The sequence below is a fragment of the Phaeodactylum tricornutum genome, chromosome 9 (genome assembly GCF_000150955.2).
Source record: "Phaeodactylum tricornutum CCAP 1055/1 chromosome 9, whole genome shotgun sequence".
NCBI classification, from domain to species: Eukaryota; Bacillariophyta; class Bacillariophyceae; order Surirellales; family Neidiaceae; genus Phaeodactylum; species Phaeodactylum tricornutum.
In genome coordinates this window covers 213,770-239,061 of record NC_011677.1, presented here as the reverse complement: position 1 = coordinate 239,061, position 25,292 = coordinate 213,770, and the positions used below count along the sequence as shown (strand labels likewise).

Genomic DNA, 25,292 nt, shown 5'->3' with positions numbered 1-25,292 from the left:
CCTAAGTTAAAGACCTTAAAGGAAAGGAACAAGAGAAAAAGAATTGGCGCGTTGAGCTACCAGCAAGCGCGCGGAAGTTCATTAACCTGCAACATACCTCTAGTTTGGCCGGTAGTTCCAGAAAGCTGAATAAGATTTGTGGCCCTATTGTGGAGGTGCAAACGAAGTCGTCGAGGAGCCCATCGTAACGTACAAGAAGACTTATAGCTGTCATCACCGCTTGAAAATCGTTGCTTGAAATGGTAATTTCTGTCGCAGAAGCGAAAGGTGCGCCAACAGGAACCTTGCTAGAAGGAAGTGGTTTCCATAACTTTTCGATCATTCTATTGTTGAAGATTGTCGCAGCAAGCTCGAGCAGCTCTTGACCAAACTCAGTGGGATTCGACACGCAGCTAAATGCTTCTTTTCCATCTTTGTTGAACAGCCTGACATAGATTCCCCCAACGCAAAGCTCTTGCCGAAGCGCTTCAAATTCAAAACCTCCAATCACGTCTAACTCTTCCTTAACGGAAGGATTAGCGTCGGACGGTCTCTCCTTTTCGATTCTGTCCAGGGTCAGCAAAAGCTGTCGTCGCATGCTAACATTCCAAATAATGTTGGCTCTCTCGACATTGCTATTCAGTACTCCCAATATTTGTCCCGTTCGGTTATTTCGAAGCATTTGGGAAACTGGAGGGGTCAAAAGTTTTCCCAGCGATGCTGTCAAAAGCTCGTTCGCTGGAGCATCCTGATGAATGCCTGAAAGCATACCTAGTCCGCGGACTGCCAGCTTCGCAAGAACATTTGTAGCCGATACAGAAACACCAAGATCCTCATGATCTAGATGTGGTGTATCGTGGTCTAGCGTCGGATCGTAGGAAAGTGACATCCGAAGCATCGGCCATACAATACCAGCTCCAATCAATATCTCTTGGAGTGCAGGGTCCTTAGCCATGCTTGCAATGCCTTCGAGAGCGTAGCTTTTCACAAGAATGTCTTTCCCGTCAAGATCAGGACATACCGTACCATCTATGCAACGTCGCCAGTAGACGCAAAACTTTGTTAAGTCGGCAAAACCCCCAATGGATTTACGCCCAGATTCAAAGTAAGCAATCCCAGCAACTGTATGGACGATTACACCCAAAATCTCTGAAACAGTTCTGGCGGAGGCGGCTCCTAGGACGGGCTTTATTTGTAGCATTGCGAGTGCATCCGAAAAGTAAAAGAGAAGATTGCATAGAACAGGGATACCTGATTCTGAAACAAGCTCTTCAGAGTTGAGAGGAGAGACTAAGCAAGTAGAGAACAGAAGCTTAAGTGCGGTTCCAACAAATTCAGCTCTTTCCGGCAGGAGAAGGCAAGTACTGGCGAGCTTTGATTTATCCTTGCTCAGTGCTTGTTGACAGGAATCAGGTAGCTGCACGCAGCTCAGGAGAATTCCGTATGCTGGATACTTGTATCTGCTCATTTGCTTTGTAAAACGACGACAGAGGAGCAACTGAGTTTTTATAAGCAGCTCCATTGTTTCCATTTGCCCCTTCCCCCCAGAGAAACCTTCCGTCCAGTCGCTGGTCCGTGTGTTGTCCGCGGTGCTTTCAGCAAACGATCTGATTTTTCCGCCTCTTTCTACTATTGGAAGTAGAAGTTCGTACGACATTTGAATGTTCTCGAAGGTTTCACGCCCACCAGGATTCTAGACAGATGACAAGAATTGAGTAAACAAACAAAAACAACAATGACAGCAAATTGAGTTGACAAGCAAAACAACAATGACAGTAACCAACTCCGTCGTAGCGAACGTACCTTGTCGGGGTGATATTTTCTCGCCAGCGTGCGGTACGCTTTGCGAAGCTCCTTACTTCCATCTCCTTCCCCTAATTCCAGAGCGATTCGTGCATCTTCAAGAGCGACCTCTTCCGCCGATTCGTCCCGACCCACTTGTTTTTTGAATCTCTCAAGACACGCACGGAAGACTTCGACGGGTTCGGCAATTGGCCAGTTTGGGAAACGATTTTCATCGCATAGATTGTGTAGATAGTAGTTGTGACAAAAAATTTCTCCTTCTAGCCTCTTGTACGCCACGCCCGGCATAGGGCAGTATTCGTATTCAGTTGTGTTGTTCTGAAGAAGCCGGAGCGGAAAGTCTCCTAAGTGTTGCCGTATCATCTCTATCAAATGTTTTCGCATATCCAGGGTCCAGATGACCTCCGGTGTATCAGCCACAGAAACAAATGCTTCCGCGAAGCGCTTCGGTCCATAGTTGACCAACATGCACAAAACGCCCTCTGGTAGCAGATTCCCTAAAACGCTGCGATCTCTTAAAGGCAATTCCTCCTCGTCAGCTGCAGCTGCAAAACCTGATCGGAAATGCTGTCTGAGGTGAGTTTCATTTAAGAGACTGGCGAGCATCTTGAAGTTGCTTCCTGTATAGGATAATGCGAAGAAGAATATACCAGTAAGGTAGAACTTGGACATCGCCTCATCATTATAGGACGTCAGCTTGTATAGCAGTTCCGCTGCTTGATCAATGACACGACTGTCGTTGCAAAGCAAGGCCTGGCTGACGATCGAGAGAGCCGAAGCTCCCGTATCCATACTATCTGATACGCCACGTGCCAAGCCGCAAAGAATTCGCTTCGCCGTTGGAATCGGAACGTACGGAACACCTCTAGAATCAAGACTCCGGTGTAGGTCAACAAGTCGTGTCAGAGCCTTCAACGATAATAGGGCCACCTCAGATGGTGAGTAGATACCAGAACTATTTCCATCAGTACATAGTTGCCAGCGAAGTTGCCAAATCTCGCTCAGTCGTTTCCACTTCCCTGTATCAATGAGAGCCTCACGAACCGCATCTTCGGTAACGTCCGAATCATATGCCTCTACGTGAGATGCTGTGACAAGATCGAAAGGGCTCAGATCTCCATCGACCATCTTTGTGACGAGCTCAGACACTCGGAAAGGTCCTCGGATGGTATCCGGAGGGGGCGGTACCTTTCTTGTCGACGCCACAAACCAGACAGGCGGGTAGCCTGAGTCTGAAAGCGGAGAGACTGCTGAATGAACATTGTTATCATCTCCCTTGATCGCTTGTGAAGAAGATCCATCAGTAATCAATACTTTGGAACTTTCCGCATCGGCTACAATCCGAGAAAGGATATTGCCGACTTGGTCTGCGTTTGTATGGCCCCAGGACACAAATTGGCAGAGCTGGCCGATGCTGTCCGAGTTCAAAAGCTGCTCTGCGTTCTCAGGGATATTTGCTCCCTTCTGAGAGTGGCTATCGCCAGAAACGCCCAATAAGGTGGCGAGAAGCCCTAGAAGACGGTGCTGCGTCTCGATATTCTTTGTCGATGCCATCGTATGGACGAGAATCATTACATCCGTGAATGGTCCGATGGCGGCTGCATGAATTGCATAGAGCCTCTCGAGACATCGAATACACATTATGGTAACCTGACACAAGTGATGCTAATACAGTGAGAAACTTCACCACGTCAATTGACATGAAAGCACAAGACTTACTTTTGTGTTTCGGTCAATCTCACAAAGAAAGCGACGGAACAAGTGTTCAAACAATCGAAGGGGCTCTTCCCAACTCCGAATGAAACCGTCTCCAGCTTGGAGCCAGAGACGCATATAAACATTCCCGACTTTGACTTCGTTTTCTAGAGACGGATAGTTCACCCGAAATTGTTGATGGTTCCAAGCAATAGCGTTCCATCCTTTGGCGTCGGCTTCCCGATCGATGTATTCGATCTCTCCCTCTAGGGCAATACGAAGCTCACGTCGTGTTTGCTGAGACCAAATTAGATCAGCCAGTGAGTGGTCTTGAGTCAGTACATGAAAGAATACTCGAAAGTTCTCCTTCCGTGCAGGTTGAGACCTGCGATACGCAATGGCGTTTATCATTTCCATCCTGGCACGTAAGCGAGCAGTATTCGTCCCCGCAGCTACGTCATCGCCGGACCCTTCGTTAATTTGCTGTTTGTCAGGTATGTTTGATTCCACCAAATCGCGCTCCAGTCGATCCAGCTGCTCTTCTTCTGTTTGACTCAGCGCTGGCATGTTGAGATATGCAAGGAAACCGTGCGGAACCATCCTTTTAAGCAAGCGTTTTTCGTCACAAGTTTCCGAACCCGACATCCAGAGGCTACAGAGATAGCGACTCAAGAACCTTCGACCTTCCAGTGGACTGAATACCGCATAGTAAAAGTGCTTCAGCAACACAGCCGAACTGAGTGCTGCATCTCGTATTGCTGCCGCCGTTGTTGGTGCATGGGTTGACAGCAGTTGCAACAACAATGCAGTATTTTCAATAACAAAAGGAGTTTGCGAACGGAGAGTCGAGAGTAGAGCTTGATAACTGGTCAGAAAAAGAAGTCGTGAGTCTTACTGACATCTAAGGGATCATCATTGACAATATTAGACACTTACTGTTCACCAAGGGTCTCAATAAATGCAGTGAAGTGGTCGTGAGACGTGGTGTCATTGTAGGAACACAGCAGACTCTGAAGAATATCGCTTGCCACCATGAGTAGCATGTCTGAAAGCTGTTGCCTTCCGTCCGACCCCATCGTCTTGGAAGGCTCGACAAGCGACGAAATAATTCCTCGCACTATCGCTACTCCACCTGTTTTGATAATAACGTTTTTGTTGATGTATTCCGTTTCGAGATCGCGCTTCGGAGTAACCCCAGAGAGCAAAACGTTCAACACTTGTAAAGCCCAGTACTTGCAAAACTCATTGCTCACAGTCCACAGTAACGGGATTGTCTCCAGAAAAGTGGATAGCTCCGCTGTACTCTTGTATCCGGTCACCGATTTGGACAAACGATACAGCGTCTGCAAGAGCGTAGCCGCCGTAGCTTCCGCGACGTGCCTTTGCCGGCTCGCTCCACTGGCGGCGACAGTCTCTTGAGTCTTGGCCTGGTCTTCCACCAGCAGGCCCGATACGAGACCCCAAAGTGCGCCAATCGTACCGACTACAGTCTTGTCCTTCTCTCCCGTGGGTAGTCCTTCACCCGAGGGCGGGACGCTGGCGTTGAACTCGCGGCAACCTTCGACGACGGCGCGACACTCGTGCACCACATCGACCGGTTCCAGCTGTCCTGTCGAAAGCGCCTCAAATTGACGGGAAATGTAGGCGTAGGCTTGTGTGGACAGTGCGTACACCCGTTTCAAACAGAACAGAGGAACGGCATCGTTGTGAAAAATTCCACTGGTCGGTGAGGCCTCGAACCCTACGGGCAACCAGGACAAGCAATGGGCTTGCCTCGGAACGTCCGAAACGTAAACGGCAGTATTTTCCCCCAACGTATGAGCGGCATCCAGGAGGGATACGATTAGGGCGTCCCTTTGCTGACTAGTGTAGGACCTTACGGTGCCATCGCGAAACTCGAGCAACAGTTCGTCCCCGGACGGTTCACGTACGATGCAGACCAAATCCGCCAATCGTCGGGCCCCGACAACTCCGGAGCCGTCCCGTTCCATCACGTGTCCACTGCCCGTGACCACCAAATGTCGTGACACGACACCGCCGACCCATCCTTGGGAAGTTCCGACGATGGCACTGTCGTGGCGACGGGTCCGCTTGGTGACGGCCCAGGTGGTGGCGACGGGACCAGTCCGCCAAGCCCGACGCGCTTGCAACCACTGTACCACGGTGGTGGAGGATTGCATGACAAAGGGGAGTCCCAGGGTTTCCAGATGAGATTGCAAGGTCGTGGTCAAATCGCTGCGACCGTTACCGCCGGGACGACGACTCGCGTGAATTAGATACAATCGCGATTTGACAAAAGTCGGAGCGTCCGTCGCTCCCGATCGGGCAGGCGTCAAGTCTTTCCAATAGAGGACAATGCCAGAGGAGTGATCGGTCGTGAGGGCCATGCCGACGAGAGTGTTGTAGGTGTACGTTTGTATCGTTTGATGAGTGTTCGGATCCATCTCCACCAATCCATAGGGCTTGGCCTGTAATTGCACGGGTACGGCCGTCCCGTGTCGTGTATAGCGTTCTACCTTGTCCAAGAGGACGGAATGGTGCAGATTGGCCTGTCCGGCCTGATCCTGCCCGCGCAACAAACGCGTCAATACCGTTGCGCGATCCACTTCGTGACAGGACAGCTTGAGCTTGTCGTTGTCGACTTGGAGTAGTATGGTGGCATCGGCTGGGTCATTCGAAGGCACGGCCAACCATTCCGTCAACGAGTGGTAACGCCAGCGATTCGTTTCCGTGGGTGGTTCTTTGGACACGTCCAGGGTGGCGAATTCGTTGTCGTAGAGACGCAAGACTCGCAAATATCCCGTCCGCCAAGAACGCAGCTTGGTGACTTGGAATTGACACTGAAAGGGCGCCTCCGCAGCCGTGTTTGCTTCCCGTGCTTTTTCGTGCGACGCCACCATGCGCGTCGACGGAGTAAACCCGAGATTGCGTCCGTCCGATTCGTTCGTCGCGACGAAGAGTTTCTGCAACGACTTGGTCAACTTGTGTGTGGCGGAACTTGGTTGCGCACCGGATTGGGAATCTACCGGAGACGCGGGCTGGGGCGGCAACGGGGGATGGTGTGCAGGGTTCCCTCGAGAGACTGTGCCTCCCACGGCGGGACTGAGCTGTGCCTGGGTCAAATGATACCGTGATCCCTGTCTGGCCAAGGGGGTTGGACCCGCCGCGGCCCGCGTCTGAATCGGCGGTGGAGACAACGTCGAACGTGCGTGGGGTTGCGGCGGGGGATAAGGTGATGTGTGTGATACCGGAGGCGGCGGCCCGGGTACTGACGCAGGGTCGTTCCCGGGGTTGTTCGGTCCGGGAAGTTCTGGAGGATCGTTCCCGTTCGACGACATGGCGATGGGTGCTACAAAGGATGTTTCTTCACAGTCAACGCTCTCGAAGAACACTCCTGCGCCATCAACACTGTCTCGTATGCGTAACGAACGAGCGAACGAGCGAACAAGCGCACGCAACACGAATTTCGCAAAGAGAGCAAAGGTTTTGACTAACTGTAACACTTGTGAGTGAACCAAGGTATCCAGAAAGGAATACAAAGGTGACAAAGGTTGTCTCGGGTTGGCAAGAATGAAACCGTTTGGCCGTTTCCCGACGCATGCTAACATGACGTGAAACTGACTGTGACACGGGACGACAGACACTTAATTTCCCCTACTTTGGTAAATTTCATGTAAATAGGGTTCTAGTATGCTTGACTGTGAGTCAGCCGCGTAACGGTTTTCAACACTGCTATCAGCTAGCTCCCTATAGTTAGGACATCCAAGGTTTACTATTTTGATGTGGCGTTCGAGGATGTGGCTTTAAATCTTTATAGACACAACTTAGCATGATGAATAGAAATTCTTGATCACAGTTGGTGTACCCGAAACCGCAGCAATCACTGTATGTAGTTATAAAATTCTGGATACGGAATTTGGTTGCAGGGAGATGTTCAACAGGTTTGACGCTAATTTCATTGAGAGGGATTCGTTCGCGGCAATGCAAGTAATGGAATACTGAAAGCTTCTTGTTTCGTTAACTGGAAATCACATTACAATCGTGTGTGTTTATTCCTCATGATGCAAACAATGAAACGGTTTGCCTGCTTTTCGGGGGAGAATCTTGGGCTCTCGAGGCAGAAAAAGCACGTGGGGGCGTGTATGCAAATGAGACCAATTGGACACGTTTCAGTTGCTGCGTTTGGAGGACTTTGAATTTTTACACAGATCATTGGATCCTCTGTTATTTGTTCACTGTCAGTTCATGAAAGCAATGCAGCGCACCACCGTGGACCCAGGTAGTCCCAATAAATCTATGATCTCGTCCAAATAGCGATTTGTTCACTTGGCCGTCGCCTCTATTCCATTTTTTTCTTTCTGCTATTCTCCCATTCACCTAGGAGTTTGGACGATTCTGACACTTGTGGTGACGGAGTTTTCTACGATTCGACAGACGGCCTCTTCCACCCCTATCTATCGCAGGTTCACAGGGTTCTATCGCCTTCGGAGATAGCGTGCCCCGTAACGGTTTTTATATTACAGTTAGCGTTACTCACATATCCCTCCCGTATTGATGCAAATGGAAGACGGTAGTAGGATGTCGCACAAAACAAGGTGACTGTAAAAGCTGCCAACCTAGAGATACCCTCAGTTCCAGAGAGGATCGGTGTGAACACACCCCTTGGGAATCTATTACTCCATCCGCATTACGGTATCATGGAAGGACTATGAACACATTCAGTGAAGCATTCACGGTCTTCGTATTTGAGTAGGGGCATGGAAGCGTCTGTGCCCGACAAGGAGCCCGCGTTTTGGCAGCGCGCCTCGCAAGCAGCGGTCGATCGATTCGTCATTCCGTGTGTGCGCGCCGCCTTAAGGGAAGTAGCCCTGCAGAGTCTACAACGAGAGACGATGGGCATTTCGGCGACCATCAACGCCGAAACCAACGGCAACGATCTAGGTGTTGTCTCACCGGAATCCCAACAGATCGTCGTGACGGCCGAAGCGATTGCCCGCGTACGAGATCGGTGTCATCGAGTCGGAGCGCAGTGGAGTCGGGCTTTGGAAGAAGCGGGACACTTCGCCACGGCACTGGTTGTCCAACGTGTCGTCACCTCCGGAAGTCCAACCCTCTATGACCGTATTCCAACGGAAAGTGGTACGCACAGCGAATCAACCGACCCAGCCGATACGAACGGACCGTCGCGCCCCGTCCCGCACCCTGACACACCGTCCACGAAGGAGTACGTGACGAATTACGCGCGGATCCGCAACATTATACGGCGTCACACCAATTCCACTACCGACTACGACTTTTCTTCCATCATACATCAGATTGATCAGTACGGACGAGAAGGAAGGACGGATTGGCTGGGTGACTGGAGCGATGTGGAAGCGGCGGCACGCAAGCTTCCCGCCCGGATGGTGTACGAAAACGTCAACACCGACGGGAACAAAGCACCAAATATAGTTCACAACATCTTGCATTCACCGCATCCATGGCACAGTCGCAAGCGTCCGCATGTGGCTTTGCCGCCCCGACCACCATCGTTAGACGACGGAACCGCGCAATGGACCAGCGATGACGTGACGGCGCACTGGAGTGAACGCGAACGTCGTCGCTTGGACTCGTGTGTGCAATCACTTCCCGCAGCGCTTGACCCGAAACCATCCATTGTTTTGGGTTGCCTGCATCCGGTCGGACGTTTGCAGTATTACTTCCAACAACGGCAACCGCAATCGACGACCGATCGACGGAACCGGCCAGTGAGCGAGTCTCACAAACGAACGCGACGACAGCAAAAGCAAGCCACCAAGATGCGACTCGGAGATCACGTTTCACGGAAAGATGAGGCCACCACGGCTCGACGATTGCGGGTGTCCAAGGTCTTTCCCACCGTCAATCACGAAGATTCGCAACAGCACTGGCTCGATTTGGATTTGGGCGACTGTATTTTGGAATGCACGAACCCCGAAACCGGTAAAGTCAGTATGCTTGCGTTTGGTAGTCTCGAGGTGATGCTCCTCGACGAAGACGAGGATGACGAGGACCAGGATCAAGAGCAATGACCGCAGCGATGGCTCCCGACGAGCATCTCCGGGCTTTGCTCACTCGAACAAAACGCCATTATAACTGGAATTAATGGGCTTTCTTTCTCAATGTATCTTGATCGCATGTACGGCAAAGACTCCGCTTTATGGGAACAGCGGATGCGAGAGAATTTTTGCCGCTGGCGGTGCTCCCTGGAGAAGCCTGCGTCTAGTTTGTGCGGTATGAACATATCCACCATTTGGAACACACCGTCGAGAGAACGCTCATCATTCATTTGTAACGAGTGCCGGCGTTGGAACATTTTTTCATAGTTTACATTAGCGTCGACATTTTTAAAAGTAAAGTCGATGGCATATCAAAAAAACACTAAAAAGAGTAATTCACAGGTATAACCTCGTCTTTTCCTACATATTTGTACATGGAACACTCTAGCGTCAAAATTGTCCTACTATTACTTTAAGTTAAAATTGACCGAAAACAGCATCACGACGCTAAGGGGTGTTCCGCTGTCCACCCTGTTCCAAGACGAGAACAAAATGGAAACCTGCGAAAAAAACCAGTAATCGTTGTTGACAAGAACACAATCCTGATAGCTACATTCGTTCTTCAAACGCCAGAGCAATGTCCAGTCGTTTGATCATTCTCCCGAAAAAGTCATACTGCCCGTGGAAGCCCGAAAATGTAGAGCGAATCTTACGCGATGAAGCCAAACATCGGGAAGTGCAAGAATCTACGGCTGCACAATCACGGCGAGACGGGTCACGACACCGTGTCAAGGTCTTGAAAGAAGGAAAGCGATCTACATCACCAAGTAGCCAAAAATCGCTATTCACGGCAAAACATGTCAATCTGTTCGAGGTCGAGGAAAACGAACACAAAAAGACAACTCAAAATTTCAGCTCAGGTAGACAGTCTCGTGGAACAACCTCCAAGGGAGTTCATCCGGGGTATCTGACACCACCTGGAGGGGAGTCAACGACCAGTGTGCCATTTTACTTACGCGACAAACCATATGAAGCGTTGACCTCGATTAAACCTGCAGGGCGGGATCGACAGGAGCAAATAAAGTCGCGTTTGGATCCAATGGACGGCATTGCTGTTCATTCTCCTCACCCGAAAAAAAATAATCGCCCAAAGCACTGCGAAGATCATGTTCGAGGCGTAGTGGACGCTAAGAGTCGCAAGACTACGGATGACTATTTTTCTCGGAGAAAAAAGCTTCTCTGCTATGGAGGATCACCATGATCACCATTCCAAAAAGCACACACGTGAGAAGAGGATGGCATCCGATGAGACGCATTCTGCGAGGAGGCGAACCAAGTCACGAAGACGAAGCTCACCAGAACCTCGCGAATCTCTAACTCTTCTTAAGGAAGGCTCTTTGGAAGCGCTTCGAGAAAAGCGCCTGATACGAGAGGAAAATGAAAGAAGAAGACAAGCGACAAATATTTTTGCTGGGGACAAAGCCCGCAGAGCAGAATACAATAATCGATACAAGTAGTTTCCAACCCATGGATGGCAGAAGAGTCGAACATTTCAAAAAGGTACGCAGATAGCAGCAGCCATGTTCAATTGAACAATTAATTTTTCTACCGGTCTGACTTTATGTCTGTTTCACCATTTTGAGTGCTCGTGAGAGTGTCCACTCCAAAATTGGATTCCAGGCAGTAACAATAGGCTATCTCTTCCATTCTTCCCAAAAAGTACATTAGATCCGCAATCCGTTTGATCCTTTTCCTCCATTTATCGATCCTTTACCTCCGTTCGTCGACCCGTTGCCTCCAGTTTTCGAGCTCGTCGAGTCGCGGCTGCTAGATCCTTTTGCTTTTCCCTTGCCCCTCCCACTCTTTGAACTTTTCATTGTCGTGCTGTTGCTTGACTTTCCCTTAGAAGAGCTCCCATGATCGACCTCGATCGATACAACTCGTACATCGTTCCCTCCAGCAACGATCGCCGCCTCAACATCACTAAAATGTTTTAAAGCTTCTGTTTGGGCTTTGAGCAACTCCTTGAGCGAAACCACACTGTTTTCTGGAAATGTGGCCAAGCCCGAATACTCCACTAGCGCAAGTTGATTGGGCCCGAGCTCCGTAAATGATACAAGATCTAACGAAATGCTCAGCAGATCTGGGAAATCCTTCGACAGCTCTTGCAACAAGTATTCAATAAGGCTCTGGCGCAAGGCTTCTTCGTTTATGTTTGTACCTAGAAGAGTCAACAAAAAGTTGTTGAGATTCAGCTGTATTGATGTCGATGTGACAGTAGGCTGGAGCGTCGGTGGTATCGCGGTAGGTAAGAAGGTCATTGGACTGCCTGTTGGAAAGCTGGTCGACGAAGTTGGAGCCACAGTCGTCGCCTGGTTTGTAGGTAGAAGTGTGCTACCTGTGGGAGCCAAAGAAAGACTGTTGCTCGGTACATCGGAAATAGCAGCTTGCTCAAACGTTGGCTGACTTGTGGGCTCGTCATCTCCTGTAGTGGGAGCGTCCATCGAAGTCACCGTTGGTATGCTGGATGGTTGGGCGGTTGGCTGGATTGTGGGTTCACCTGGTGTGATTGGTTCAGCCCTTCTCACAGCCTCGAGTGCATTCACTAGCCCATGCCCAGTACGGAAGTCGAATCCTACCTCAAATTCAGACGTATTGGGATCTTCCATATCGATTGCAGTCTCTTGCAAAATTGTGTAAATCTCGTCCGGTGTTAGAGAATCATTGATCTCTAGCATCAGGGCTGCTACCGCCGCAGCGTGTGGTGCGGCAGCGGAGGTTCCAAAGAATCGGAACTCAGGCGCGTTACCGAAAAAAGTCGTTCGTCCCCCATCGGGGCCTACAAATCTCGGTTGAGACCGAACAACTGCAGCTCCAAGTCGGCTTCCCGAGTTTTCAAAAAAGATAGGAATACCGCCAGGAGATGAATTGGCGTTGATCAATGGAGGATCACGGCCGAATTCGGGTGTATTCGCAAATACGGCCGAACCGACTCCTGCGGCGCGACCAGCATTTGGATGACCAAAGGATGTACCCGTGCTGGCAGAAAACTCGAACTCAGCCTCGTTAAAAGAAATCACTTTCACAAAGCTTGGAGCCGGACCTTCGACAAGAGTTATGATCATCTCTAACTCGACTGTGTCGCCACTCACTCCAGCTATGGTTGAGGGATTGACCTGAAGAAATTCGACAGCATTTCTGTCGATGTTATTGTCGGTGCTCCTAGCGATGACGTTACCATTGACGAGAAAGAATACGTCGAGATTGCTGGCGCTTCCAATCTGAGAACCCGGGACAGATCTAAAGGGTTCATCCCACTGCAAAGTGAAGCTGTAAACAGAATTTGCGTTTTCGATAAAAATTGACTGAGATGCTACAGCTCCATCGAAGAGATGGCGATCCCCTGAGCTTTCACCATCGGTAAAAGTTTGTCCAGAGCTTCGGAACCCATTTGGATCATCCCACGTCCACTCGTTATAGTTTCCACTGGAAGAAAAGAACGGAATTCCCTGGGCGACAACTTCATCAGCGGCCTGCGCAATGTCTCCGTCTTGAAAAAATGGCTCGGTCAAGTACCCTATATCATCAACAATAATGTCGCATCCAGCCTGGGCAAGCTCCCGAATACCAGACGCAAAATCAGAAGTCCCCCGAAACGCCGTTCGATAGGCCAAGCGTGCGCCGGGCGCAACATCGTGAATGATTTGCATCATAGCTCGCCCTTCATCCTTTGCCGATGCGCATTCGTCGCCTTCTAAATCTTGAAGAATAACAATGTCGTTTTGTCCACCGGGCAAGTCTTTACTTGAAATGTCACCAGCTGCACCCCCGAGGCAGTTGTAAGAGTCAGACAAAATTCCTACGAGAATCCCCTCTCCTGATACACCAAATTGGGTTCGAGCATCGTCGGCGTCCATGGCTCGATCTCCTTCGGTAACAATGGATCCGCTGTTTGTCTTGGGTAGCGCGGGGTGCAATTCAAGGACAACATCGCTGCCTGCGATAGCGACAAGCCGGTCGACGGGTGCGTAAGCGGAGCAGCTGTTTCCATAGCAGCCAGTTCTTTTGCAACCGTACGAGTCAAGAATGATTTTGAGAATCTCTCCATCCGTACCAGTAACATCGACCAGCACCGTGTTTCTGCTTTGGTCCGCGGAACTTTGAGAAGATAATGCTGTGGCCGGCTCTACCATGGAATTGGGTTTTTCTAGCGCTTCTACCATGTTCCCCAGCATAGTTCCAATTTTGTCGAGATCATTCTTCTTTACACGGGTCAAAACGAAGTCGGAACTGGCAGCTTGGGTTAATCTGTGACGTTGGTCGTGATCGTACGGTCCATTCTGTGCTGACGATGTCCCTTGCGGAGTCGCGTAGAATGTCGTCCATGCTACAAGGATGACGAGGACACCGAACACGAGAGCCAAGAAGGTATTGAATGATGGATTCATGTTTACAATAATGGAGGCTTTGTGGCCTTTACGGAATAGCTTGGCAATTCCCACATGTCACTTAATTTGTGTCGGTCTAGTCTTGATTACAATATTCGACGTTTTCGCAAAACGACTGCACCTAAGAAAATCGGGCCCTGAAATTTTGTTTTTAACGCATCATCTTAGGGAAACAATGTCTCTGATGACATTTTTGGCATTTTACAATATTTGAGACCTTTGCGTGACCAAGAGGAGTGAGATATTTATACGCATGTCTTTTAATCTATCTGTGTCGTGTCGTCATCCATAAGTTATCTCGTCACAGCTTGTTTCTTTTGTTATTTGCTTTTGGAGTTTTTCAATTAGTGCCACTTATTAGCACGGTACCGTTCTCCGATTCAAAGTCACGGGGCTATACCCGTAGCTCTAAAGTAGTGATATTCTCTTGACTCTTTGTCCGAAAATTCCGAGATGTTCGCGACACTGGAAAACGCGTCTGAAGGTGCACGTTTGTCACCGATCGTGAACACGAGGAACCGGCGTTTTTCCGGAGATACGAATGCATAAATAGTGGACTCACGATATTGGAATTCTTGTCTTTACCAAAGCGCCATGGTTGAAACGTCTTCACCACTCACAGCAATTGTGCAATCCCAGCTCACGAGTTTGGACGATACGGATGCGTTGCAGAATGCTTGGACCGAAGCTCTAGCCCGGGCAACCGAGAACGGTTCGGCACTCCGTTGGGGCGGCCGCGGCCGAGGCGGACGAGGATTAGCCCGACGGACCTTCCAACCCAAAGACATTGTGGTCGAAGGAATACGTCTGGAATATGTTGGGACGACACAAGGATCGTCGCGTGTATTGTTGGGGGACGATGCGGTCCTGAAACTTCTAGGTGGGAGAGCGTACGCCGTGGTGGGGCGGAACGGATGCGGCAAGTCGACGTTGTTGCGACGGATACGCGCCGGAAAGATCCCCGGTTTTCCACCTCACGTAACGACTCTTTACATTCCACAAGAAATCTTTGTCGATCGCTGGGAAGGCGTCGAAGATGACGCTGGAAAAGTAACTCCGACTCCCATCGATTACCTACTCGAAAAGCATCGGGCCTTCACCAAAGATTCGGCAAATTCCGTTCAAGAGCAGATTGATAGTCTCGAAGCTCAATTGGAATCTCTGGATATTACCTTGGAAGAGGATCAAGAGAAAATCCAGCAAATCGGAGAGGAGATTAGCTTGCTGGAGGATTCCAGAGATGGAAAGGCCGATGAGAAGTCTTTGACGACACTGGCCAAAGAAGCCTTGGAGTGCATGGGTTTAGCGGAACGCATTTGGAATATGCCCATGACCAAGCTTTCCGCTGGTCAACGGAAAAAGGTTGCGTTGTCTCTCGCGTTCTTTTGCTGCTGCGATTTGCTTCTGCTTGATGAGCCGACCAACGCCTTGGATGTACAAGGTCTACTGCAGCTTCGCCGTTTGATGGAGGTTTGCAAGACTCGGCAGACGACGGTTCTACTCGTTTCGCACGATTTGGATTTAGTCAACCATGTGGCAACGGACGTGATAGAGTTTGTGCAGAAAACACTGTACTACTATCCTGGAAACTATGCGGACTATCAGGTCTACCGTCGACAGCACGATTTGCATAACTTGCGACAGGTCGTTGCTTTGGATAAGAAACGAGATGCGATGATGCAAACGATAGAAAACATCAAAAAGCAACCCGTGCCAAAACGTGGTGGTGGTAAGAAAAAATCACGACAGGTGGAAAGTCACCGCAAGAAACTGGAACGACAAGGGTTCGAAAAGACTGAATCTGGACATCGATGGACGGCGCAAAAGGCAGGCACCGGTATTAAGGCGGGATCAATTAACGCCATTGACGCCACCACGCGTCGGGGAAAGACCACCAGTCAGCTGTTGACCATGACAGAAAAGGACATTCGTCCACCACCCGACAAGGCCGTCCAGTTTGTCTTTCGACCGGTGACCAGCCAATGGAACGAAGCATTGATTTGGGCTATGCAAGTAGGACACGGATACGGTCAGGAGTTGCATAACGCTGTCGCACAAACAGGTCCCGTGGCATCAACCATAATTAGCAAGAAGGAAGGATTTCTGTTTGATTGCGTTGACTTGTGCGTGGAAGAAGGCGGGACTTACTGTATACTGGGGGAGACCGCCTCTGGAAAATCGATTTTACTTCGTTTGTTGGCCAAACTTGAAGAACCTCGTGAAGGTAAAATCAGTTACGCGACTAACGTGGAAGTCGCTTTTATGGATCAAGAAAGTGTGGAACGGATGATTGATATTGGTTTGGCTAACGGTACAGAAACTGCACTTTCATATTTGCAAGCGCAATACCGTCAAAAGACGGAACAAGACTTGCGCAGTGAGCTTACCAACTTTGGAATGTCACCCACGCAAGCCACCACAAACTTGCGGTTTTTGAGTGGTGGCGAACGGAATCGAGTCTGTTTGGCCAGTGTACTACTGGGAAACCCCCAGGTGCTTGTGTTGGACCAGCCCACTTCGAACCTGGACGTCGAAAGCGTGGAGGCTTTAATTTACGGATTGCGCGGCTGGAACGGAACGGTCGTCATTTCCTCGCATGACGCAAACTTTGTTCGATCTGTGGAGGCGCAGTGCTACGCGTTGGTGGCGAACGAAGGCAAATTGCGGCGGGTAGACGGAGGGATTGACGAATACCTTCGGGCCTTTGCTACGGAATAAAGACCTTAATTTTGTCTAACCTGTCAATAATATGTACCGAACAATTAGAGAAGCTTGAAATGTTATTGGAATGTATCCTATGTCTTGGGTTACGTCTTGCGTAGGTATAATGCTCATTATCGCTATTACTTTACACGGAGAAATCGTGATGGCCGATGCAGAGAGCCGTGGCTAGAATACCAAAGACCAAGAAGGGCTGGGCGGAAGCCTGGTATTTGACATCATTTTCCACGGGATCAGGCAGCAAGAGCGTCGCTTGAAAATACATTTGCGGCAGAATAAGAGCGATTAAAATACCCGCGTACAACGACTCGCCCAAAGTTTGCAGGTACGCGGCCACTCCGAGTTGTGTCAGCGTTACGGAACCGGCACAAATCCATTTGGCCTTGTCAATGCCAAAGGCGACCGGCAAACTTTGTAGACCAAGGGCGCGGTCGCCTTCGATTGATTTGAAGTCGTTGACAATGGCAATTCCGAGTCCTGCAATTGAGTACAAGATTGGGCTAGGAGAAGAGGGGTTGATCAGTGCGAATGAATGGTTGTGTCAGCGAGGTTGAAGAAAAAAACACTTTCAAATTGTACTCTCACCACTAATACTACACACACACACACGCACGTGCACATAATCTCTCGCAGAAAAGCACGTTCACGATTTTCGAGACACTCACAGTATGAAATAGACGGGCTTGTCCAGTGTACCAAAGACGGCTTGTCCACACCACCAGGGTAGTGAAATGTAGGAGGCACCGAGTGCGTAGTTCCCTGCCCAACCGTTCTGCTTGAGTTTGAGCGGCGGTGCCGAATAAATATAGGAAATGAAGGAACCAAAGATACTCAAGAGGAGAACCGTCGGCGTTTCGTGACCAGCCCAGACATCCAAACCGTAGGCAATCCCGAGTCCCCCCAACAGCAAGATCCAGATCTGCGCAATGACTTCGCCTTCCGAAATGGCTCCCGAAGGGATAGGTCGATACGGTTCGTTGATGGCGTCAATTTCGCGATCGTACCAATCATTAATTGTTTGTGTGTATCCCGTCAAGAAGGGACCGGCCAAAATCATGGCAACAAAGCCCTTGAGTGCGTCTTCCAATCCCAGCATAACATTCCGATCGTTCGGATCCAAGGGGTTCCATATCCAGTGATAATTACCCGAGGCGGCAGCTCCGCACATGACCCCCCAGACAAGGGGAATCCACGTCACGGGCTTGGTGAGCTGCAAGCGAATTTTCCAAATGTTCGATTCGGCGGAAGCTCCCTTGAGTCCGAGCAACTGACGGACACCGGCACTGCCATCTTCCGCTTCGGCGTTCGGGCCAGGCTTGGCTTGTAACGACACTCCGGAGGTTGTCGGACGTTTCGTACTAGTTGTGGAAGATTCGTCAAAGGGATAAAAGGACGACGTCTTTGGTGGACGAAGACTCTTATGGCGCGCATGGTTTGCGTTCTTGTTACTGGGGAGCATGGCTAGACCCGGGGCTTTCACGACGCTGGCACGAGTCGTCCCAACGGTGAATCCCCGTGTCGTCGTCACACTGGACAGAAAGGCAATGGTGAATAGAAATCTCATACTGTTCTCTTTTTCCTGCAACGATCAAAAGTCCTATCTCAAAGTGGTAGACGCTCTCGAATGCATGGATGTGCTTGACGCTGGACTCTTCTACTAAGTGCAAAGAGGAAGGAGGAACGACAAGCCGATGACGGTCCGTCGATTCGGGACCGTTTGCTCTTTCGGCCCAAAACGGGGATTGCAAGGATCTTCCACCGTGGAACACGTACTTCAACATGGAATGTGGAATGTACTATTTCTCGCCTTGCCGAGAGAGATTCACACGACTTCCCAATAAAAGGAATCTCGAATTTAAATTTGCTGCAAAATATAAATCGAGCGATATACTTGTTACGTTACCAGAAGTACCTAACTAGTCTTGTCCGTCCTTCGTCAGTCTCGGGACCATCAGCTCCCAACCTGATCTCATCCCGTTTTCCACCAAGAAAATCGCGACGGAACGAACACCGAGAACAAGCATCGATTGATTCCATCCGCAATCCGTTGACCGTCGTTTTCCTCCAATATCCCTCACATTCGCAAATATATCAGCTAGTGTACGTCCACCACTATGCGATTAATAACGGGAGACGAATGTGGCCTCATCAAGGAAACTATTCCCGAATTGGCTCGTGCCAAGCAACGCTCGGCGACCAAACCTGTTCAAGTGCAGAACAGCCCACGTGCCGTCGCTGTCGTGAAAAACGTTGGCACCGCCGTAGTGAATGTAGGGTTGACGATTCCGACTCGAACAAAAGGAGTAGTGGATCTGACCTGGTTGGAAACGGACCAGGATAAATCCTTTGCCTCACTGTGTATCGATGGATCCGTCCAAGTATGGCAACGATCCGTTTCGGAAGAACAAACGTACGGTCGATACCGACAAGTTGCGGCCCACGCCAACATTTTTGCGTCACAGCAGACACAAACCACGCACAGGAGTATTCACCCCTCTACGTCTCCGATTGGGATGTCGGCCTTTCCCGCATCCAACGCCAACCTCCTATGTGCCGCTGACGCCCAGGGTAACGTGACGATTGTGAATCATACGGCGGAAACACCGATTGTCCGACAGTTCTCCCCACTCGCCACTTCCGCACCATCCAACGGCAGCAAAGATCCATTAATCACCGCCATGGCCGTCGATGCCAAACGTGCGCGTGTCGCTATGGGCGGTCGCGAGCGAGAAACTGTCCTGTACGACCTGGAAACCACTCAGGCCGTCTGGAAGGCCAAGAATCTACCACCGGATCCGCAAACACTCTTGCAGGCACTGGTGTGGCCCACGTCTATTCTGTTTCTCAATGCCTATGATTCGTCCTCGTTGGGACAAAACGTCCTAGCAGTCGGTACGGCCCATCGTCAAGTCCGGATATACGACATCCGGGATGATTCTGTCCAACGCCGCCCATTCTCCGTAACGCCAGCCAAGGGCTTTGTGGAGCACCGCGTCACGGCCTTGTGTCAAATGGATCCTTACAGTATTGTTGTCGGTGACAGTTCGGGCGATTTGCACACTATAGATGTGCGCAAGCTGGAGCATAAGTACAACGCCAGCACCCAATTATCTGACGGCCGCTACCCGGGCCCGGCTGGATCCATCCGATCCTTGGCCAAGCACGAATCGTTGCCATTCATGGCGGTGGTTGGGTTGGATCGGATGCTGCGAATCTACGATACCAATAGCCGGAAACAGGTCAACTGTATGTATCTAAAACAGCGAGTCAATTGTGTACTCATGGGACGAGACGGAACCTGGGGAGTTGACGGAGAAGATTATAACAATTCTGATGTGGAACAGGATGATATTGTGCGAGACTACGTCGACTCGGACCACGAGAATGGGGATGATCAGTCCTTTGCGGAGGAAGAGAGCATCGATCAAGCCAATCACACTGATGATAGCGAAAACGATGCCAAGGATGATTCTGCGTCTGGGTCCTCCGATAGTGGCGACCATCAAGACGACGACAGTGATGACAACAAAAGCCAAAATGAAGAACCAACAATCAATCCTCGGAAACGAGTCAAACGATAAAGATAATGACAAGTCATGTTAAATAAACAGATCTTTGTACAGACTACTTGTAACATGAACGTTGGTGAATGAGTAAACTTCGTCGGTAGAGCTTCCTTATTGTCGGACTGTAGACCAGGGATACTTTCGAGTCTGTGGTGGCGGTTGATCCATCGACGACCATGGATGTGACTGTGTTGCTGGGTCCACTGTTGTCCACGAGCGTACCGCTTGATCGGTGGTGCCCCTGCGTGCCAAGGATTGTATCATTTCTACAATGCGCGACGGTTGCTCGGACAACGACAAGTGTCCCCCAGGTATCGTTTCGGTCTTGACCTGCGGGTAGTAAGGTGCTAACCTTTCACGAACCAATTGTATTTGGTTGTGCTCGAATCGATCCTTAGCACTACCAACTATATGGAATGTTATACCATGATCCTTGCAGAAGTCGACATAAATGTCGTGCAAGTTCCACCGTTCCGAGTTTTGCTCGTGTTCGTCGACAAACCCCGCTGCGGCCGACATGAAGGCAGCACCCTTATGCATCCGAATTGCCTTGACCGTTTCGCGTAACTCTTGTCTCGTCAATTCTCGCGCACGATACTCCTTACTCCATAATGGTTTCAGCATCTGATCCACCACAAGATTGGACCGCTGAGCCATACGCGACCCCAAGCGTCCGATGGGGCTTTTCAAAAGTGGTGTCGTTGTAAAGGGATGGGAATGACCATCGACGAAATAGCCTCCGTTGACGGACAAAACATGATCAATCCTGGGATAGGCACTCCCATTTCCTTGCACTCGCTCCTTCTGACGCTGTAGTAACTCGAGCATGACGAGTGAAGAGTAATCGAACGTGACGAGAACCGTCTGCTCGACTCCTTTGGCTCGCCATTGAGCTTCGACGAGATTCGCTCGTTCCACGGTACTGTAGCAGTACGATTTGGGCGTATCGGAATCTCCCTGACCAACGTATTCAATGTACAGCTGCGGTGAATTGTCGCCGATATCGCCGATATGCATGTTGGTGTTGCTGGCACCGTTCAGCTCTCTTTCGATCTTAGCAAATCCATACGAACCATCTGGAAACCCTGGTAGAAACGTAATCCAACGAACAGAATCTTTCCGCATACTTGTGGGTTTGATTACCTTCTCAAACACGGTAACTGTGTTGGCATCCGCTTTCGAAACGATACGCTTATGATTCGGATCAAAGTGTACCCGATCGCCACTAGCAAACCAGTCTTCAGCGGAGACTATCGAGTCGGTGTTTCGGAATTTTCTCATAATGCATGCAAAAGTGAGATAAGACTGAAATGTGAGGAAACCCTCAGGCGTGCTAGAATAATTGGACTTGCGATTCTTGTCGAGCATATTCCTGGAACTTCGTCAAGGGAAAAGGCCTGTTCTCCCGGCACCCTATCTGCAAAACCTGACAGGTGACCAAGAACAACGTCGAAGTGCTCGCGAACACTTGCGTCTCGAAGAAGAAAAATGAAACCACGAATGAATGATTCGCACCTTTGGTTTCAGTCTGACTGACAGTGACACACTTTCGACATTTGCGTGAGAGAACCCCTTACCCCTATCTTCGTTCCGCAACATTGGTTGGAGGCAATAGTAAGGAAGACAACTTGTACGAATATGGAAATCGATAGGCATCTCAAGAAAAGCCAGGAACAACTTTTGAATTTCTTTCTACTGATGTGGTCCCATGGCTACGGCCCGAACCATGAGTAACGACCGCAGCAAAAGCACAGTTGGTTGCCATATTCTCCTTAGTTCTGAATTGTCATCGATTGGAAACAACTTCTAGAATCGATGATTGCTTTTGGTGACAAACAGTTACAGTAGTCATTTCAAGGAAACACTATCATGTGGGGTTGCTGGGCTGGTTGTTTCAATCGACGTATGTTTCGAAATATGAACGAGCACCAGAATCAAGGCGATCGTGGACGGGAAGAACCCATACCGGACGATGAGCCACTACGCAAGCAGCAAGTGCCTCCTTTGCACGAGACAGAACCAAGAGGGGTAGCCGACAAAGGTGTCTCGCACAATACAAAATGATGTAAACTGTAAACGTTTTGAGCAGCATGTTTCAACAGACTTCTCTCTAAAGCATTGACGTCAATTACAGTAATGCGACATCCTCGGTAGGAGGATCTCACGCCAAAATGTTGTTACGTGCGCCGTACTTACTCACAAATCACGCCGCGGTCCCGGGAGATGCTTTGGTCGGTTTGCGGTCAATTTCATACGCCTTTGTGCTTGGTCTACGTCGGCAACCCAGACACGTACTCGCTCACCCTTGGTCATGAACTTGCTCGGATGTGAGCCGACTGACCATCCAAACGCCGGGTGATCCATAAAGTGCAGCCAACCATCTACTTCGGCCCCAACTTCTACGTAGGCTCCGTAATCCGTCACCCGTCTAAGCTCACCCCACAGTTCGTCGTCAATTTGAATATCTCCCAAAGGTATTCTATCTTCCATCTTGTCCTCGGCTTCCGCGTCTAGAACATCCTGGGGCAACATTGTAAGATGTAACTTTTTGAGTTCGGCGTTTGTGGATCGAATGCGGACAGTGATCTCGTCACCGGGCGTGAGAACCTGCCGCGGATGCTCCACAAAACGCGTATTACTGAGTTGAGATATGTGTAGTAGCCCGTCGCATTCCGTACCAATGTCCACGTAAGCTCCGTAGCGAGTCAAAGAAATGACAATTCCAGTGGTTTCCATTCCGCTGATCAATGCAGAAAGTGGTGTACGGTCGTTGAACGATAGGGGGCGCTTCACTTTTGAAGCTTTTTTCTTTTCCTGCTGTTTTGTTTTCATAAACATCATCATGCCTGCATATGGTGTACATGATAAACAACGTGTGTGAAAAAATGGACTACCTCATAGTGATATTGGTACACCAAAGGACTTACGCCGTTTTTTATCGTTTGCAGGCTCCCGCTTCTTTTTGTTTGCAACCGCTCGTTCCTGGCCAGCCTGTACGATACGAGCCTTGATGCTTGGATTTAGAGAATCCCATCGGGAACTCTTCACTTTGCTTGCCGTCTGTGTTTGCGGCGCCTCGTCGTTCTCGTCGTCATCCGGTCGATCTTGCAACCACGTAATATCGTCGTTGCGGCTAGTTGCAAGCTCTTGTTTGGCAAGAACTCTCAGCACCCGTCGATGGGGACTCGATCGAGTTGTCCGTGTCGAAGATAGTGACGACGAATGGAACGCTCTTAGAGAGAACGCGTCCGCCAAGGGTAACGCTAGCAACAACAAAGGTAGGAGAAAATACAGTACGCTCAGACTGCAATTCATTGTAGACCTGTGGTTTACTCGTTTCGAGTAGAGGAGAGAATCAAGGGGAACAGCAAGTAGACTTGGCGATGCATACGTGCTAATTTGCACTGGTCTACCTATTGCAAAGAACAAATCCAAGCTTTGCCTCGCCGAGCAGGTTGTTGATGCCAGCGTTCCTCTCCGGTGTTGTTTTCACAAACAACTTCTCGTTCGTTTTGATGGTGCTCTCTCTTTTTACGGTTGAGAGACTGACCGATACACGACATTCCGAATGACCGTCTGTCCGTCCAAGGCAATTGTTTGAATTTCAAAATATCACATTCCATGTGGAGCCTTGAACCCTCGACGGACAACGGGAGATGGATGACAGGAGTATTGGATGAGATGATAGGGCATCTCACCTTGTCCTTGTCTGCACGGCACAATCCGTTCAGACTCGGCATTTACGTAGGATTATTGTCAGGATGAGTACATTCTATAGTTTGCCGTATGCCTGCGTTGTAGTACTGCTTTGTCTGGTGACGGCCTGTGCCGCGACGTTTCCTGGCGGTCGGGCGCTTTTCGGGTGTTCCTTCCCACGGTCGCGTTCGCGCCTTCCCGTTGGTACATTGTCGGCTTCGCTGGCGGACCAAAAGCCCTGTCTGGCAGCATTATCCGTCTTGACTGACACTCGTGGAGGAGCAGCAGCAGTCTTTGAAGACAGCGACAGTGAAGAAGACGACGAGGACGAGGACTTTTTGTTTGGTATGGACGATGCCGATGACTTTGACATGGCCGAATCGGAGTTCGCCGAAGACAATACCGTTGATCGCATGATTGACGCCTGGAGAAAGACTCCGCCTCTCACGAAGGGGTACCTATCGGCGTCCTTTGCCGCTACCCTGTACGGTTATCTTTTCAACCGCAACGAATTTCCCACCGTCCTGCTGTTGGATTGGAAACCCGTACTGCAAAAGCTACAAATATGGAGACTTCTCACTTCGTTTCTGAACTTCGGACCGCTCGGATTGGGCTATTTAATGACGGCGCACTTTGTGTGGACCTACATGGCCACGTTGGAACGTCTTAATCACGATCGGCCCTACGATTTCTGGATTATGATTTTCTTTGGTCAGCTCTCCATGGTCGTGGGATACCCCATTTTCAAACTCAGTCCGCGCTTTTTGGGACACAATCTTTCCACATTTTTGGTTTACATTTGGAGTCGCTATCACGAAGGCATGGAAGTTAACATGTTCGAGTTGTTCAATACCCGCGCGGAAATGTTGCCCTGGTTTTTTCTGGCGCAGACCTTTTTGCTCGAGGGCGAATTGCCCGTACTAGACTTTCTCGGTATTGTCTTTGGTCACATTTATCATCACTGCAAGACGGTCGGTATATTACGGGCACCCGACGTCGTCGTCGAATGGTACAACGGGGATTCGTCTCTGGCACGACGGATACGGAGCGAGTACAAACCTATTTCGTCCGACTTTGAAATGTAAATCATCCTATAGAACCAGTCGATCGACGGGAGCGGAAGGCATAGAATCGATCGCGATGTTCGACGTTACATTTACCGCCTCAAGGAGTATACGATGTCTGTCACGAATCTGTGCGATAGACAACCGTATAGTGGAGGCATGCGGTAGCCTCTGCAACAGCACACAAGCTTGTTCGCCTGCATCCCCGTAGCGTACGGGTGGCGGGTAGACATTTGCGCTTTCCTCTTCGAACCCATCTGCTTCCACAATGAAAGACCAATGGATTCCTTCCCATTCACGATA

At 49.9% G+C, this 25,292-nt stretch overlaps 7 protein-coding genes across 7 annotated transcripts; 4 read left to right on the top strand and 3 right to left on the bottom strand.

Moving 5' to 3' along the window:
- Positions 1–4,409: 4,409 nt before the first annotated feature.
- On the bottom strand, positions 4,410–6,815 carry PHATRDRAFT_35971 (predicted protein; the record flags this gene model as incomplete). Its single annotated transcript, XM_002180358.1, has 1 exon — positions 4,410–6,815. One exon carries the CDS (start codon positions 6,813–6,815, stop codon positions 4,410–4,412), a length of 2,406 nt encoding a protein of 801 aa, XP_002180394.1.
- A 1,331-nt stretch (positions 6,816–8,146) lies between these two features.
- PHATRDRAFT_46088 (predicted protein) lies at positions 8,147–9,752 on the top strand. Its single transcript, XM_002180561.1, has one exon. The coding sequence runs from the start codon at positions 8,235–8,237 to the stop codon at positions 9,525–9,527; it is 1,293 nt and encodes a 430-aa protein (XP_002180597.1). The 5' UTR covers positions 8,147–8,234; the 3' UTR covers positions 9,528–9,752.
- A 1,466-nt stretch (positions 9,753–11,218) lies between these two features.
- Positions 11,219–13,942, bottom strand: PHATRDRAFT_46087 (predicted protein; the record flags this gene model as incomplete). The annotated part of the gene is made up of 1 exon (XM_002180357.1): positions 11,219–13,942. One exon carries the CDS (start codon positions 13,940–13,942, stop codon positions 11,219–11,221), a length of 2,724 nt encoding a protein of 907 aa, XP_002180393.1.
- Positions 13,943–14,500: 558 nt separating this feature from the next.
- Positions 14,501–16,660, top strand: PHATRDRAFT_46086 (predicted protein; the record flags this gene model as incomplete). The annotated part of the gene is made up of 1 exon (XM_002180560.1): positions 14,501–16,660. The coding sequence occupies exon 1, from the start codon at positions 14,537–14,539 to the stop codon at positions 16,658–16,660; it is 2,124 nt and encodes a 707-aa protein (XP_002180596.1). The 5' UTR covers positions 14,501–14,536.
- A 130-nt stretch (positions 16,661–16,790) lies between these two features.
- On the bottom strand, positions 16,791–18,315 carry PHATRDRAFT_46085 (predicted protein; the record flags this gene model as incomplete). Its single annotated transcript, XM_002180356.1, has 2 exons — positions 17,329–18,315; positions 16,791–17,163 (listed from the first exon to the last, which is right to left on the bottom strand). The coding sequence occupies exons 1-2, from the start codon at positions 18,225–18,227 to the stop codon at positions 16,791–16,793; spliced, it is 1,272 nt and encodes a 423-aa protein (XP_002180392.1). The 5' UTR covers positions 18,228–18,315.
- A 462-nt stretch (positions 18,316–18,777) lies between these two features.
- PHATRDRAFT_35966 (predicted protein) lies at positions 18,778–20,244 on the top strand (the record flags this gene model as incomplete). Its single annotated transcript, XM_002180559.1, has 1 exon — positions 18,778–20,244. One exon carries the CDS (start codon positions 18,778–18,780, stop codon positions 20,242–20,244), a length of 1,467 nt encoding a protein of 488 aa, XP_002180595.1.
- A 3,746-nt stretch (positions 20,245–23,990) lies between these two features.
- Positions 23,991–25,010, top strand: sDer1-2 (predicted protein; the record flags this gene model as incomplete). The annotated part of the gene is made up of 1 exon (XM_002180558.1): positions 23,991–25,010. One exon carries the CDS (start codon positions 23,991–23,993, stop codon positions 25,008–25,010), a length of 1,020 nt encoding a protein of 339 aa, XP_002180594.1.
- Positions 25,011–25,292: the final 282 nt, after the last annotated feature.

What these genes read in the sequence shown, in the direction of transcription:
- PHATRDRAFT_46088 (XM_002180561.1), top strand. Translation starts at nt 8,235, where the DNA reads ATGGAAGCGTCTGTGCCCGACAAGGAGCCCGCGTTTTGGCAGCGCGCC.